We start from the raw sequence: 16,435 nt of genomic DNA, 5'->3' as shown, positions 1-16,435 counted from the left end.
TAATACCACACAAGAGCTTGTTTTTATTTATTATATTACTGATGACAAAGACAAGCAGCAAGAATGAAAACAAGTACAAAAACCCGTGAAGAAAAAGCTGTAGAGAACAGGATCAATAAGTAAAAATATAGATTTCTGCCTCCCTACTGGAATAATTGCTGTGAAAGACATCTTTATTATTTAATTGCATAAAGTTGTTTTGTCCTTTTTCTTTGAAAACACTGAAAAGAATAATTAAGGCATCTAGAAGTAGACTTAAACAGCACACTTCTGTTCCCAATGTCGGTTGCAAGCCCTGTTTGTCTCAATTTCTTTCCAATGATACTGAAAAATAAGAGCACAACTTTGGAAACACACACTAATGAAGTGTGTGTGTACTACTATCAATATCAGTTTGGCTTCCTTCTCTTAGAAAACTTACATTTTCTTCTGGCTAAGTGTTTCATCCCTATGGTTCTCATTACAGTCAATGGAAGCATTTTTCAATCCCATGAAACCATTATGAAAACTGACCTCTTCATCTCATGCAGTTACAGGACTGTAACTGGCACTTGTTATCTATTCATCTTGGTCTACAGCGTAAGAAGTTCTTGGAAGTTTATTTTATGGTAATAAAATCAGTTTAGCTATTTAAATGCTGAAAGTAAAGGTCAGCCAATCTGCACTGTGTCCCATCTGTTGTGTTAAAGTTACATGCCAAGACACCTTTCAATGCACATAAGATGGAAACAGGAGCATCTTTGACAGACACTGCAGACTAAAATAATCTGAGAGCTCAAACAGGTTAAGATTCAGCCGACCGCAGGCAGTGGCTGCAGGGTATTATTCTTTTGCTGCATCTTAAAAGAAAATATTAGAGAAACATATCTTCAGCCTGCACGAGGTGGGAAATGTTGATGCTCCCCTTAGACACAGGTGCCACTCGTTGCGTCACTTTCAAAGAGACTCGATATTATACTGTTATTACAAGGGAAGAATTTGATGCAAATGAAGCATTCTGGGCTTTTATGAGAAGGTAATTGAAAGAACATAACGTCCTCACTGCAAGTAACTGAGGGCAGAATTATAAGTACACCACAGACAATAGCAGTGACTTCTGCGGTAAAGGTCTTTTACCACAGACATTACTTTTGTCATTACTGGTAGAGGTTCACCATACGTAACTCAACATTAGCTGTCTAAGAGGCATTTATTGCCATGTAATTGCCTAGTTTCCCTACGAAGCTGCACAAGAGAAACGCATCTTCAGTGTTAATGCATCCCATGTATTTTGACCGATAGTCCCACTTGAGGATGGTAAGAAACACCTTTTAGAAGTACATGTCTCTACAGCAGCCACACAGAGCGTGCAGACGATAGCCATCGAAAAGGCTAGAAGACTAGTCTAAGGCAAAAGTTAGGCAAAACGAATTTCATCTTGTATGTTAGAAAGGTTCTAGCTATTTAAAATCAATCCTAGAAGTATACTATGTTTACTTCTACTGGCTTATATATAGTGAAGCGTAGGCTGTATCTAATGGCTTGTAAATGCTCAAAGCTTTTTGCTCACTTGTATCTAGTTTACTATTTTAAGTGATATGCAAATAACAAGTCAACCAAAATTCAAACGATAGTACGGATAAACTCTAGAAACTAGAACAAGAAGTGTGAAAGCCTCACTGATAAAACACCGGCAGAAATCACAGTGATCAGATTCTTTTTCTAGATATGCCACAGTTCCACTAATACACTCTGGACAAATATTTCTCCTTCTAGAATGTTACCTACAAAGTGTAGATAATATTAATGATTAAATTGAAAAAGCATTTCAAATTCCACAAAAAAACAACCTGATCTAATACAGACTTCTAGTGCTCTTGAGCACTAAAAGGTGTTTGAATTAAGAAGCATCATCCAAATCTTAAAATAACCTGAGTTGTTGTAGTTCTAAGTTGAGTCAAGTTAGAAATCTTGGATTTAGACCTGTTTGGTGGAGATGGACGTTGATCCTGTGAAGACGAAGGAAGTCTTATTTTATACCAAATGAGCATCTGATTTTACATGTTTACTTATGGCTCGCAAAATACCAAATATTTTTGTGTTAAACGTGTTACAAAATAGGAAGGAATCAGATTTGCTATTCTCATATTTTGAAGATGTGGGAAATAGTTTTTCTCTGAAAGAATAAAGTCTCTATGAATGTAAAGAGGCAGGAAAATAAAAGAAATGTGATCTATTCAGCAGAAATATTGGGGAAGAAGTTTTTGCATTTGTAACTTTCGTGCATAAAAATGGTTAATCATTCTAATGATTGCTACCAAATTTGGGTAGATTTACAGAACACCTCATTTATTTGTAAATCAGCAAATTAAAAAATGGGGAAAGAGATGCAAGATTCTCAACAGAATTCTGAGTTTTACTGAAAATAAAAGTAAAGTAAAAGATGATTTTTGGCCATGATATGGATAAGAAAGAAGGTAACTTCTGCAGAAAATGGCAAAGACAGAAAGATAAAAGGTAAGACTTAAGGTAAAACAGTACTTGCACATTGCACACCAGAGCTCCTACTGCTTTCTGGCTTTTTGCCATCTCATTCTCTGTACATCATTTGAGAAGGGAAAACTGCTATCAGCAACTTTCAGAAATGAAAATATATGGTGCAACTCAGAAGTTCCTCTTTAATCCAAAAGGACAGAGCAGGGGAAAAAAAAAGACAGACTTTTACCTGGGGCCGGGGAAACAATGAACTCTAGAATATTACAGTACATTTGAAAGATTCATTAACCACAGCTTTTAATTGAGCAGACAGTAAATAAAAGACTGACTGAACATAATCAGATTAAATTAATGATTTATGGCCCTAATGCTTTTATCTGTTAGGTTTTTGAAAATCATATGTCACAAATTAGTATAATTAATATTTTACACTGATGTAGAACCTTTTGTATAAGGTTGCCAGTGATCTATTTCTGCTATCTAGATTTATCATTATTCAAAGAAACAGGCAAAGATTACAGTAAGACTGTGATATTGGTGTGCAGCACAAGGTACAGAATTTGATCTCCTCTTGCTTTTGCTTATATAGACTGTGAATGTGAAATGTTACTGCTTCCTACTCGTGTAATTTAAGTGTTTGATTGCCTTTAAACCAGTGGATGTCAAGGTAACTCAGTGACTAGTTCCAATACTATGTATGATTTGGAGGTTTAACATTATACAATATTGTAATTATGGTGGTCAGTAGAAGCAACTGCTACCATTTCTGCTGTACACTTCAATTTTTATAACTTAAACCAACATAATTACTAAACATTCTTTTGTTAAAAGGGATGTCCTTTGATATTGTTATTATCTGAGAGGGATAACACAAAGCCTGAGCTCTTTTCCTCTCCTACATAAACTCTAGTCACTTATATTGGCAACCCAGCAAGAATAATTATCCCACTGATGAAGTTACACTCCGAGTCAAATAATGTATCATTATGGTTTCTTTCTCATTTCCCCCTCACCTGTCTAAAAAATTCTGATGGTTAATTTCCTCATTCTTTTGTTAATATACATTGCTAAGTGCCTTCATCTTCCTTCTGACATTATTGCAATAGCATTTTTTGCAACAAAAACACACCCATGGGACTTATCAGTCACGTCACAAACAGTGGTTTAAGACCTTATAGCAGCTCTTAAACGTTTTCTTGGGCATGGTAAAATTTACAAATCCCTTTAAGCTATACGACAGTACACATTGTGTGCCAGAAAGGTGACACCTGATCTGCTACACACTCTGCATACCTATGGGTAAGAGTTGCACTTATTTTCATTACAAGTAAAAGAAAAACTTGAGTCATTTAATTGGTATCTCAAAGGATACGCCTATGGAATTACGCACTACAAGGAGACACATAACACCACCATTTTTGGCTGTATGATAAAAGGTTCTCATAATAAAGCAATGACTTGACTTTGTCACCTAGGTATAATGACCTGGACGTTAGGGTGATACCACTAGCCTGTAAGTCACTCATCTTTTAGAAGCAGGATGTCTATTCCACAATCCTTTTGACTGCAAGATGTGTGAGAGTTGATAAAATCTTGACTTTTCCTCCATTTTCTATCCTGTGCTTTCAAGCATGATGTGTTGTGGAGATTAGGGCTTACAGAACCTCTTTTCCTGAACTCAAAGTCTTGGAACCACTTCAGGATCATCAAAACACAATTTTACCGGGAGTTTTATAACTTCTGTACTAAACTTACCGTTGAGATTACACTTTCATGCTAAAATCCTTCCCTCGGCTACTTATAAGTTTCTTAAGAAGTTGTCTCAGGCTGAAGTTCCTCATGCTTGCTCTGAGGCCATAAGAAAAGATTTCTGGAACGTTGAGAAAATCCACTTATTTATTTTATTTGATTTTCAGAACTCCAAACTTGGAAATATACCAATAAAACCAATGACTTTTCATACTAAGCCATGAAGTCAGTGTCAATTTATTACCATCAATATCTCAAAGGATTTCCCACTTAAACATGATCCACGTTTGTTGTGTTATTCTAATAGAGTAGTGAGGTGGTTGTTTTTTGTCTGGAAACTTATCTCCAAATTAAGCTATAAAAAAACATTTTCAAACACTAAGAAAACTTGTTATTAGGATTACAGTGTTTTACTCAGTAATATCCAGCTATTTTCTGAATGAGTTTAGTATTGTACTTAACTAAAGAGGTATGGCAGGGTTGCAATGCTATAGGTTTTCCAATGTATCTTTTCCTTCATCACTGAGCTCAAGTTTTTACCTAGGAAGACTATGACTGAGAATACTTACTTTCTGGAGCTCTATTTACATGAAATGTTGAACTCTCTTGTTGAATCCATGGGTTGTCAATAAGTAAAAGAAAAAATCATGAATAAACTCTTAAAAAAATCTAGTCCCGTATATAGTCGACATTCAGCAGCATTACTAGCACATATGACTTCACTAAGAATTCCCCCTAAAACCTTCTCTTCCCCCAATAGCCTTCCCAGACCTTTATTTATCACCGCCTGCTCTGTGTCCATACATAGCATCACCCTGATTTCTGTTACCGTTTCCTTCATGCAAATCTGTAGCAAAAGGTTCCAGCAAGAGATGTAAATTTTACCCAAATAACAGCTATCCTAGGGGAAACAAAGATATGGTTTATCTGACTCTGCTGGTAATCTTGAGGATCTATTTTGACAGAACAGTATTTTAAAGCTACACAGACCATCCAAGGCTTAGACTATAGGTATGAAAACACAATAATGACAGTTATTGAACTTACTCACAATTGCGCATTTCATTACTGAAAACATCTGGAATTCCAGGAAAAGACACAAAACATATTGATGTGACAAGACTTTTTTCACTCAAGTAAAGCTACAAAACACTATGCCTTTTTTTCACTTCCATCTAGTAAACGCTAAGGAAAAGTAGGACATTTTATGTTTGTACACAGACATACTAGTGAAATTGCTGAGAAAAAAGAAATGGTGGTATAGAGATGAGTCACACAGGTAATTAAGCTTTTGGGAAAAAAATGGCTTATAGGATGAGACCAAAGGACCTCATTTAACACCTAAAGTTTAGGACTTGCGAATTTTGATGCAACAAGTATCTATGTGGAGAACAGATTTATTTTAAGGAAGGTCCTTCTTAACAAAGGTGCAGATAAGATGTGGAACAAAGTGTAAGGCTAAAAAATATGAAATGTCCATCTTTAGATTATAGATAATGTAATAAATTTTTGTACCGAGAGGAATTCACTGTTGAAGTTACTCAGCATAACTGATTATGGATTTGGAATCAGTGAAAGGTTTCTAATCAAAATTTGGGATGGAGGAGTTTTGGTCTTCCTAAATAATAGATATACCAGGGCACTGTAAATATACCAAGGGAAATGGATGTGGGTGCCACTAAACAGTTTGTTTTGAATTTCCCAGTGTAGCCCTCTGAACTTTGAAAAGCCAACACAGACAGCATCACCAATGGAGAACATTTAGGCAGTAAGGGTTATTTTGACATTCACGCACTACCAACTAAACAGATACAGTGTTGACACGGTACTAGAAGCAGTAAATTATACCTATGACGGGTGCAGCATCATAACCACTACACTTGTTAGAACCTAGCTAACGGGATAAAAGGAAAAAAAGAAACAGGATAGAATACACGATGACCCACATACTGCATAAGCTAAAGCAACACAGACACTCCTGTACAACTCTAGTGTACCTATGATACTCATATTTGGAGACAATGATTTTTGCATTTTCATACTTTATTCTAGATCAATAAACTTTATTGCTCAAGGATCTATATTTGAAATGTTGCCATATATATCTCAACTGCTATCTTTTTTAAAATCAAAGCTGATGAGACTTGTGTTCAAAATCATGAGATTTCTTGATTACAATTTCTTCTTTTACATCAGCTCAAAACTCTATCATTAACCATGCCATTCTGTCCTCAAGTCTTTGAAATGGCTTTTCCTTGCACATATTCTGCTGATTTTGTGAGCACGTCTGAATGCTATCCTTTATTTCTGACTCATTATTTTATTGTGAATGTTCTTTTCAGTCTCCTCAAAAGTACTTACTGTTTGTACTGAGTGTTTTGGCTTCTCTTAAATAGTTCAAGTCCCTCTATCTCTGTCCTGCGTGCAGCAAATAGGTCAATCATGGATGACAAATTCCCTTTCTCTATAGTAATACAAGCTGTTTTATTTCCTACTTTGTCGTGAGTTTGGAACACCAGCATAGCTTCTTGTATTTCATCCTTTCTTTTATTCCCCACCATTCCCCTTATTTCTCTTAAATTTCATGCTCCATGACAGGTCATTCGATTAAACTTTTCTTTCTTACAGTGAAACCTAAGACGCATATGTTCTTAATATTCACTGATTGAAATATAACCATGCTAGTATACCACAGAACAAAGGCTAAGATGCTAAACATTTTACATAGTAACAAAATGTCTGAGTAGCAAAAATTAATCCAAACATACGGTTTCTAGGCCATAGATTGAAGTACAGTTTTTAAAGAAACACCGTGAAAAGCATCAGTTACGATTAGGGCTTGTTACCAGACGCACAATTAAAACACTTTATAAACTAGCATATGAGAGTAAAAATAAAGAATAGGGGTAGTTAGGTGGGTCTGTATAGAAAATATCACCTTTGAATAACTAACGTGCCAAGTATCTCATTCTACCTATCTTCAAAAGCACATATTCCCTTCAGATCCCCACACCTGGCAACTGGAAATAGAAAAGATGCCTGCATTAACAACTCATCGAGGATAGCCAAACAAAATGAAGACATTAAAAAGTTGATGGGTAAAAGCCATTCTGAATATTAAAAACACAAGTCTTGAAGTCAACAATAACGAGAGCCTTGCTCTGGGCTCATCTTGAAAACCTATCCAGTGCCCTTACTACATCTCAAAGAGTTTGGAAGACAAGGAAGCTGGTAGAAGCCAGCTGTGGCATGGATGTATCCTAACCACACTAGTCCAAAGAGGTAGGTTTGCTCAAATTAATCTTTGGCTCTTTTAGCTCCAACTATGTAGTCCTACCTGCTCTAACAAATCCTTCTTCCAGTTGCTAGAAAGAACAGTCAACGGGAGAGGAAAGGGTATTCTCATTAGCGATGCCCTGCTGACACCTGAATAAAGGAAGTCAAGTCATATGACTATCAGAAGGACAGGCAGTTAGCATCTTCTTTTAACCTCTCACAGGTTAATAGCAGTTGATGAACTTCCCACTCCCAATCATAATCCATTTTTGGGGGTAAGAGATTGCTTTCTTCCATGTTGCCAAAAAACTAAGAGGTTGGTCATTGTAAAGTGCTGTAATAAATTTCATTTGCTAAGTGAAGAGGCTTTCATATTTGCTGCCTAGTGAAAAGAACCAAAAAAACCCCACCCTGAAACCTGAAAGAAACTGAAGGTAGGTAAACCACATGCCTGCCAGTATTGATTTCTAGCTGCTAAACAGAGTGGGCTCAGCAGTCATTCAGCTGGAAATTTTACACTATGTAACCACACAGGTGTCACAGATTCATCCTGACAATTTGAGAGCAATGCCTCTGATGACAACTAGTTATACTTCTCTTATTGTTGAGGGATTAATTGAGGAAGGCTTGTATCTGTCTAAGGCACTTCCACATTCATTTCTTTCCTGATGGAAGAGATGACACGTCTGTAAATAAAAAAATCACGTCTATCAGAAGTGTTTAAGTTCAAAGTAAAAGGACATTTCGGTTCCAGAGGGCCCCTTCCACTAACTGGTTTACATATTCACTCTCTTCAAAGCAGTCCTTCCTATGGAAGATTTAAGGGATGATTTCCAGCCTAGATGTTATATGGCATCTTAGTATACTAAGGTTACAAATTCAAACAACTGTTTAGGAGGAGTTAAACCCATAATTTATGTAATCAATTAATTTAAATGCAGCCAAGAGCTCTTGATTGTGTTATTAACAAGTTTTAAACCACACAGACAGCTATGTAATTGGATTGTATGAGATAGTACACACACTAGAGTTTGTAGGAGTCATTTTATTTCGGAAAAATTTACCCCATGAATCACATAGCACAGTAGTGTGATCAGACTAGAGAAGTGAGTCCCTAACGAAGCAGGTATTATTCACCAGAAGAATATTTTTAAAAAATCACTAAGTGATTAAAAAGGGAGTAATTCGACTTCAACTCTTTTACAGAGGCAGTAAATAAGGATGGTTAAAATTTAATTATCTTTTTAAAAAATGAGCTAACTGGAAAATATTGGAAAATTACTAAGAATAAATTTTTCTGCAAGGAGAAAACCAGATATTTCCATTAAAATAATTAACATAGTATGCAAAAAAAATATGTTAAAGAATTACAGCAAAAAAGTGAAGAAACAGCCAAAGTACACTTTCTTTTGTAGAAAATTATCCAGCATCTTTTTTCCAGTGAGTAAAAACATATAATACAGTCATTTGCTAATGAAAAATAAATGACGACTTATAGGAAATCAGATAACAGAACCAGCACAGCACTGGTGTTATGTCTACAGTCCCAAAGCCAGAAATGCATTCAAGTTGACATGGAGATTCTGCAGCAATTCACCACTTGCCTTTTTTCTTTTATTTTTTTTAATTAATTTTTTCCTTCCGTGAAGGAAGAAAAGAACCATCATTACCCACAGATGCTAACTTTATGTAGCATTTGCTTATTATGCACATTACAGAAGGATGTGTGAACAAATAAAATTATTCTTCACCCCTTTTGGTGTTGCTATGAGGTAGAGAAGCTTAGCAACCTAAGAATAAAGGAAAGCAACAAATGAATAGAAAACGATCACTCAAGATAATGCTAATAGTCTCACAGAATCTGGCATGTTTGTTTGCCAGGGTGTTTAGTAGTGGGAAGAAATTTTGGAAACTGGACTATAAAGCCAAAGAAGTATCCTGGTTTGAGGTAGAACAGAACCAGTTTTTTTTTCAGTAATTTAATTTTCGCAGCTTAAACCACAACAAGAAGCCATCAGATAAGAAACTTCCTCCCTTTACAGCCACCCCAGATTGCTGGGTTTCATCAGAAACCTGCTAAGGGACTAGCGAAGGGCCTTCAGTATCTGCTGTAGCCAAGTTCTCATTGCTAATTGTTTAATTTCACTCATGTTTCCATGTTAACAATGAAGCCTGCAGATCACAGGCAGGTTCTACAACTGCTTCCTCCTACTTTGTAAGCCTCAGACTTTGTAAGCCTCAGAGCTGGATCCATATTGCCTGAAGGCAAAGATGGCTTTGGGATTAAATCAATCTTGAAAATGTAGACTTTGATTATTTAACTCCTTTAATAACCTATCTTCTTCAGGTACAGGTACACAAGAGGCTCAAAAAGTCACAAAGCAGCAGTTACTTCTGTGCCTCACTGTTCCTATAAGGCAATTTGATTTCATTTCAGTGTTAATCTAGAAACCAGAAGACGAAACTGGCATAGGTCCTGGTGGACTACCAATATCCAGTGGCTTACGCAAGTAAAAAAAGCCAGTGTAAAGAGTTCACAATGGCATAGCATTACCAGAAAGTTTTATCCTGAAAGACTTTGAGTTCACTTTGCCTCAAAGACATATACACGTCCAAGGTGAAGAGATGGACTAACTAGATCTGGCTGCAGCAGGGATTTGGAAGAAATAAATGCACAGAGTTCAGGCAATTCATGCTCTCATTGCAGATGACTGGACTCGTGGTTTTAGCTATCGTCAATATCCTCAATGTTCACTAGGAATTAAGAACATCTGTTGCCCATGCAGGGAAGAAAGGCCCGAGATGGAAATTAAATCTAAAACGAGCAGATGAAACACTAGGACACAGAGGTAGCTTTAATTTCAAACAAAAAACTCTCAACTTGAAGGGCTTGAATTAAACTAATCTATGACCTCCTCAACACTCCTGGATTAGAACCAAGGATTACTATCTTCTAAATATTATTTCTTATCTAGCTTAATGTCAACTAAAAGAAAAATACAATAAAAGCTCATCAGTCTGTAAGAGGAAACCCAGGGATGCGTACATTTTTCATGATGCAAGTTGGACATAGAAACTATGAAAGAATATTGACACTTTTTCTTCATTATCAGAAGCAAACAGCTAGTTGTATACTCTGATAATGCAGTGATGTGCACTTGAATAAAAAAGAATAGACAATTTCAAGTATGGACAGTATTTGTGAAATACATCAGCGGGTACGCTCTTTGTTCCTTGAATTAAAGTTGCAGAAATAAACAAGCCAAATATTTTCCCTTTTAAGCTTGTTACTGTGGGTTTTGTCTACCTTATATGAAAATCCAAATCAGTTCATGAACCTACACCCTATTTAAAAAAAGCACAAAGAAAACATTGCTATATATTCCTTACAAAGATCACTAGTACCTCCTGAAGGTGAGCTAGAGTGCCACACTAAGCTGCCAGAGCTCCATCAATCTCAAGTCCATTGCAGACTTACACAGATCTTCACTTCCTAAGAGAAAGCCTCCCTTTGTGTTTCTTAGGGACCAAACACTCTGTGCTTTTCCGAGAGGTTTCCGGAATGAAAAAAATACCGGCTTGGATATTAGTTCTGTTACCGCTGATATAAATGTAGACTAAATTCACTGTTGACCACCATAGTAAAATTTTCTTTCACACTTTTTCCCCTCTGCTCTTATTACTAAATCAAGTAAGCAGGGGTCACTGAGCAGGTCCAATTGCTTGTTTTATGTGCTGTGCAGGCTAGCAGTGGTTTTTTCCCCTCCTGTCTTCAGTGTGCAAGGCCATTTATGATGGGAAAACATACAATCAGTCTGAATTAGGTAACTAGAAATAATATAGTTCTTGGAAAATGAAGGGTAGCCTGCATCGTAACTTATAAGTTCAAACACAAACTGTTTTTTTTCCCTTGACATTGTAGAAGGAAAAAACAAATGCCTAAACTCCCAAAGGTAACCTCAGTATCCTCTTCAAAGTGGCAATTACATGGTCAGGAGAAAGTTAATAAGGACTCCTGCAAGCCTAATGGACAAAGAGACTATAAAACAGAAACAGAAATGTTGCTGTTAGGTTCCATCTGCTACAAATTCTTATCCAACCTTGTGATACTATTGATTTGCTTGCACTATATCAAATTTTAATCACCATAAACCACTACCTAACACAGTTCTTCCAATAGCGGTGTTCATCTTTAAGTTTGTATGAGATGAAACTGATAGACACATGTAGGCTCCACAAAATTCTTCATAAAAATTAATTCATGCAAAATTGGTAAGGCACTGTCTTTTCAAAAGATTATTTTTAACTGTTTCAAATTTGGTGCTGCATCAGTTCACGCTAAAGAACAAAAATGTCCTTCATTCCAATTTTCTTGGAAATAAGTTTCAAGGAAGAATAATGGAACTGAATTTAACTCTTGTAAGTGTTCACTGATCACCAAATGGTGAAGTTCTTAAATATTAACCCACCCCCCCGAACTTAAATCTTTAATAGAACTCCCTTGGACTTTTCTCCATCCTTGTGAGGATGGAAAGGCTGATCCAATCCACTAATTTAACTAGAAGGCCCTATAATCTGAATTTTCACAGTTCTTAATTAAACTTCAAACATATTGATGTTTCCTGTTGAAAGCAACTACACAGCTTGCTATCACAGCTCTTAAAGAGTTTACTGGATTTCATCTCCCAGGAAAACCAGTTGATTTAATAATTTAATTTTGCAAGAAACAGTCCAGAGGACTACCAGTTAAACCAAGGAAGCTTTACTAAACAGAATAATAAAAAATAATTCATTAGCTGCTATATAGTGCTTTGAAAGAAGCATTGACCAGATCTGAGCTGATTTATCAGTCAAGTGCATTTGTGTGGTAGGTATTAGAATTATGTGTCATTAACCTTATGCTACAAATGAAGGTGCCTGGACACAGAAGTTAAATGACTTACCAAGGTCACATTTGAAGCTGGCAATACAACTCAGGTATTTTCTGTCTTTCAATCATTAGAGATTTTTTTTTTTTTTTAAATTAAAGAAATTCATGAGGTAAAGATCATGACCTGGAAAGGCACCATCACTTTTCTAACTTCAGTTTCAGAAGGCAGAAAGACCGAGAGATGACTGCTGAAATATGATTTGAAAATGTATTGACTATGCAAAGAAATTTTTTCCATTTTTATTCATCAAATATCAAGAAATGCATTTTTTTTCCCTCAGAACGGTAAAATGTAGCTTTTATATAAAGAAGTATTAAAACACGGGTTATTTTCCCTGACCTTTTGATAGACTTTCTATTGACCTTGGTAAGACAACCAAGAAATTCAGGTTCTGATTTTAATTTAATGATTAATAGTATAGAGTTTTCACAGTATTGGATTTAGAGTGCCACATTCCTCTAACATAAGCAAGTGCAACTCCACATACTTCAGTGGAACTGTGTCTGCATATATTAGTAAGCAATTCTGGCCCTATGCCTGGGGAAAGATCTTACATTCCATAGTCACTTGATTATGTCTCATCTTTAAACCACATTTTACTATTTGCAAAATACTTGACCAACAAAACCATAGAAGTCCATCTGCTGAGATACTATTGTGCATTGTCAAGTAAAAACGATGAAACTATTTTAAGTGTAAATCTAGTGTACAAGGGATGTACATATATTCCACGTATTTCTTGTGCAGTTTGATGAATCTGAAACCTGGGTTTCAAAATTGCACTTGCACTAAAAATTATTTCTTCAAGATACTTTACTACCCCAAATAGAAAAAATGCTTACAAATAAAAAACTAAGATCCACCTAAAAAAGCCCATCCTTGGAAAAGAGTAAGGATGGACCCACAGGCTAGTAACAGATGTCAGAGACATATAAGAATCAATTAAGGATCTGCTTCTAATAGTCTGGAACAACCTAAATGAATAAAATATCAGGTCTTAGGGCCAGGACATCTATTGTTAATATCATCATTGTTTTACTGGTGTGGTACCTAAAGGTGACTACATAATGTTTAAAATCAGTAACCAAACTCTAGTTTAGTCTAACATACAAGTTAGGCTTGTAAACCCAAAGCTAGATAGCTATAACTACTCTCTTGTTGGGTTTCTTCCAGTTAAAGGTAGGTTTCCTTGGTTTGTGTTTTTTTTTTTGTTGTTGTTGTTGTGTTTGTTTTTTTTTTGGGGGGGGGGGGGGGGGGATGGTGTGAGGGCTGGGGAGTGTGTTGTAGTTTTTTTTTTTGTAGGTTTAGTTTTTAAGAAGTATTTTTCTTCCTTTTCTGTCACTACCACTTATTGACTTTTAAAAAAAGATCTGCTTGGTTATTTTTAACTTTTTAATAATGCTATGAGACCTATAATTGCAACACTTTGTTGCAAATCTGTGGAGGAGGGGACTGCTATAATACTAACCACATATGTTCGTTGGATATTATGTATAAAGCGACAGCTCTGACTGCCACTACAATATAACTATGAATATCGTGGACAAGTTTTGTGTTTGTTTTTTTTCCTCTGTATATATACCTGCTAGCTATTTCCTTTTTCATTGTCACAGGTCCAGTCACCAGGCGGCAGTAACAAATCTTTGCGTAATTCAGAGGAGTCAGGACTGAAAGCTGCCGACAGTCCTGTGCTCCTCTTGCAGATAATGGCAATAAACCTTACTGTATTCAGCACTGTACAGAATCCAGCCAGAACTTTTAAACTCTGGGACCTACCTTTAGGTGCCTACAAAGTACTATAGCAAACACCTGACTCCCAGACCCTGAGGGGCTACGTATTCTTCAAAATAATGCTAGTACAGAGAAGTCAACAACGCCACATAATAATATCAAGGAAATCACTGAGTTATATTTGTCTTCAAGAAATACAAGCCATTTTTCATTGCTCTTGATCTGTTAAAGGCCAAACGGACATGAACATTATCATTATTTTATTAAAAGTCCATTCAATGAGCATCCAGGTTTCAATCAATGTTTTATACTCCTCATGATAAAATACAGCTATTTCAATACTGTCCCTGGAAACCTGAAATTGTCATTTGACTTTACGCAGTGGGTCTCTTCAGAAAGAGAAGATACTATATATATATTCGTAATACAGACCTTTCAAGAGTAAATACGGTCTTAAGCCTATGCCTTCTCTATATGTCCTTTTCCCTATTTTAGTTCAGTATGACGAGCTCTTAAGTCTAGAGAAGCCTTTGGCCAGCACCAGATATAGTATTGTGAAGCAACTGTTTGTCTTTTGACTTAATAGAAATTAAAATCTATCATACTGTTAGTAAAGCTGAAATGAAAACTACTTGTTGCTCGTGACTTTTAACAAAATACCGACAATACCATTTTTAACATGCTCAATTTCTGTCATGAACTCCGAAGTACAGCACACGCTCCTCTCCGCCAGCGATCCAGTCACTTGCTGTGCAATCACCAGGATCAAGTTCAGCAAAACTCCCGAAACCTCTATTACAGAAATGCTACCTCTAACGTTTCAGCCAGTATATAATTTTTCTTACCTCTCCTAGAGAGTCAAGATGGAAATCTAGCTGTGTCAATAAGGTCACTTACCTCAACTAACTTGTTGGCATGTTCACGGAAGACCTGAGCATACTCCTTCACTTCTTTCTCATTACCACTTTTTGCAGCCTCAATGAGAACCAGTAATGGGACATTGGTCTCCAGGAACGAATCTGATATATGATCCATTACTGCCTTCCGCAGCTGTGACAAAAGAAAGCAGACCAGTAAATAAAAGGAGAATTATCAATATACATTCCCACTGTAGTCACTGGCTACTTGTATTTAAGCATTGATGTGTCACATCTCATAGCACTGTTGGAGTTTGGGCTTTTTTTTTTTTTTCTTTCTTTCTTCCAAGTCATATATTCGCAGCAAGCATACAAATATCAAACACTTAAGGGCCTAGCTCTGCAAAACCCTCCTGAGATTCGTGATGACTCACACCTCTAATCCGACCGAACTGAATGGATCTATATAGGACGATGGTGATTACCCACATAATACATTGCAAATTGATGAGAATTGAAAGCTGCACACTACTTTAAAAAACAGTTCAGCTCACTTAAAAGCCAAATATGGATTAAGGAGCTTAACTTCAAGCAACCATTAAAAATATTAGTCTGAATATTTCTAAGCCTTCTCTAATTCCTGCACTGAATAGTCTTCTATGCAATAATGAGTATTTAGTTTAGTGCATACCTCGTGCTTCATACTCTCTTTCAAATACCTCCAAGAGGTATAAACAGAAAACCTTTTGAAGCATTTTCCAGGTGGATGAGAAAACATATTGCAATTTATTCCAAAGGAAAAAACCCCACACACCCTACAAGTTACTTATGATTAAACACCTGTTATTTCATAAAAATATCTGTTTGAAACAATATTACTGTAAGAATGATGTCACTAACTTCTTCTCTACCTTGCCAATAACCACTAATTAACGTCAAACTTCATAACATTTGAAAGACAGCCAGAAAGGTGGCTGAAATCTTAAGTAATCCTTCCTGGAAGCTTAATTGTTCTATAAGAGTATGGATTAGAAATATTTTTAGCATGTTTTCTCCAGCTTTTTGGTTGTTAAGAATGAAAAATTGTGGACTCAAACACATGCTGGGAGCTATTTAGCCTGGAGGACTGGCTAGCCATTAGTATCCTCAAAATTATGCATTTCTAGTTAGATGAAACATCAGGAAAAGTAATTTTCTCTATTTCACAGTCTGGACAGATAAGGTGTCATCAAAACACCCAATCATACTGAAAACTGATATATTGTTAGGCACTGTAAATACATGATCCAAGATGCATTTGCTATTTGACAGCAGCAATTCTCAGCTCTATTTGAATAAGGAGAAAGCTAACTTTGAATATTTTCATTCAATCCCTGAGTGGTGTAGTAAAAACAAGCAAAGCAAAATGGCATATTT

At 36.1% G+C, this 16,435-nt stretch overlaps 1 protein-coding gene across 3 annotated transcripts in view; it reads right to left on the bottom strand.

The window, feature by feature from the left end:
• Positions 1-16,435, bottom strand: part of CTNNA2 (catenin alpha 2) — a gene marked incomplete at its 5' end in the record, with an annotated part of 461,863 nt that overhangs the window by 93,970 nt on the left and 351,458 nt on the right. For all 3 annotated transcript variants that reach the window (XM_082482395.1, XM_082482396.1, XM_082482397.1), the window contains one exon: positions 15,060-15,212. In XM_082482395.1, the coding sequence (XP_082338521.1) occupies positions 15,060-15,212 (153 nt within the window). The remainder of the gene's footprint in view (positions 1-15,059; positions 15,213-16,435) is intronic.

Source organism: Vanellus vanellus (assembly GCF_965231255.1).
Source record: "Vanellus vanellus genome assembly, chromosome: 4".
NCBI lineage: Eukaryota > Metazoa > Chordata > Aves > Charadriiformes > Charadriidae > Vanellus > Vanellus vanellus.
The sequence above is the reverse complement of the archived record's forward strand: the minus strand, read 5'-3'. Positions and strand labels throughout refer to the sequence as shown.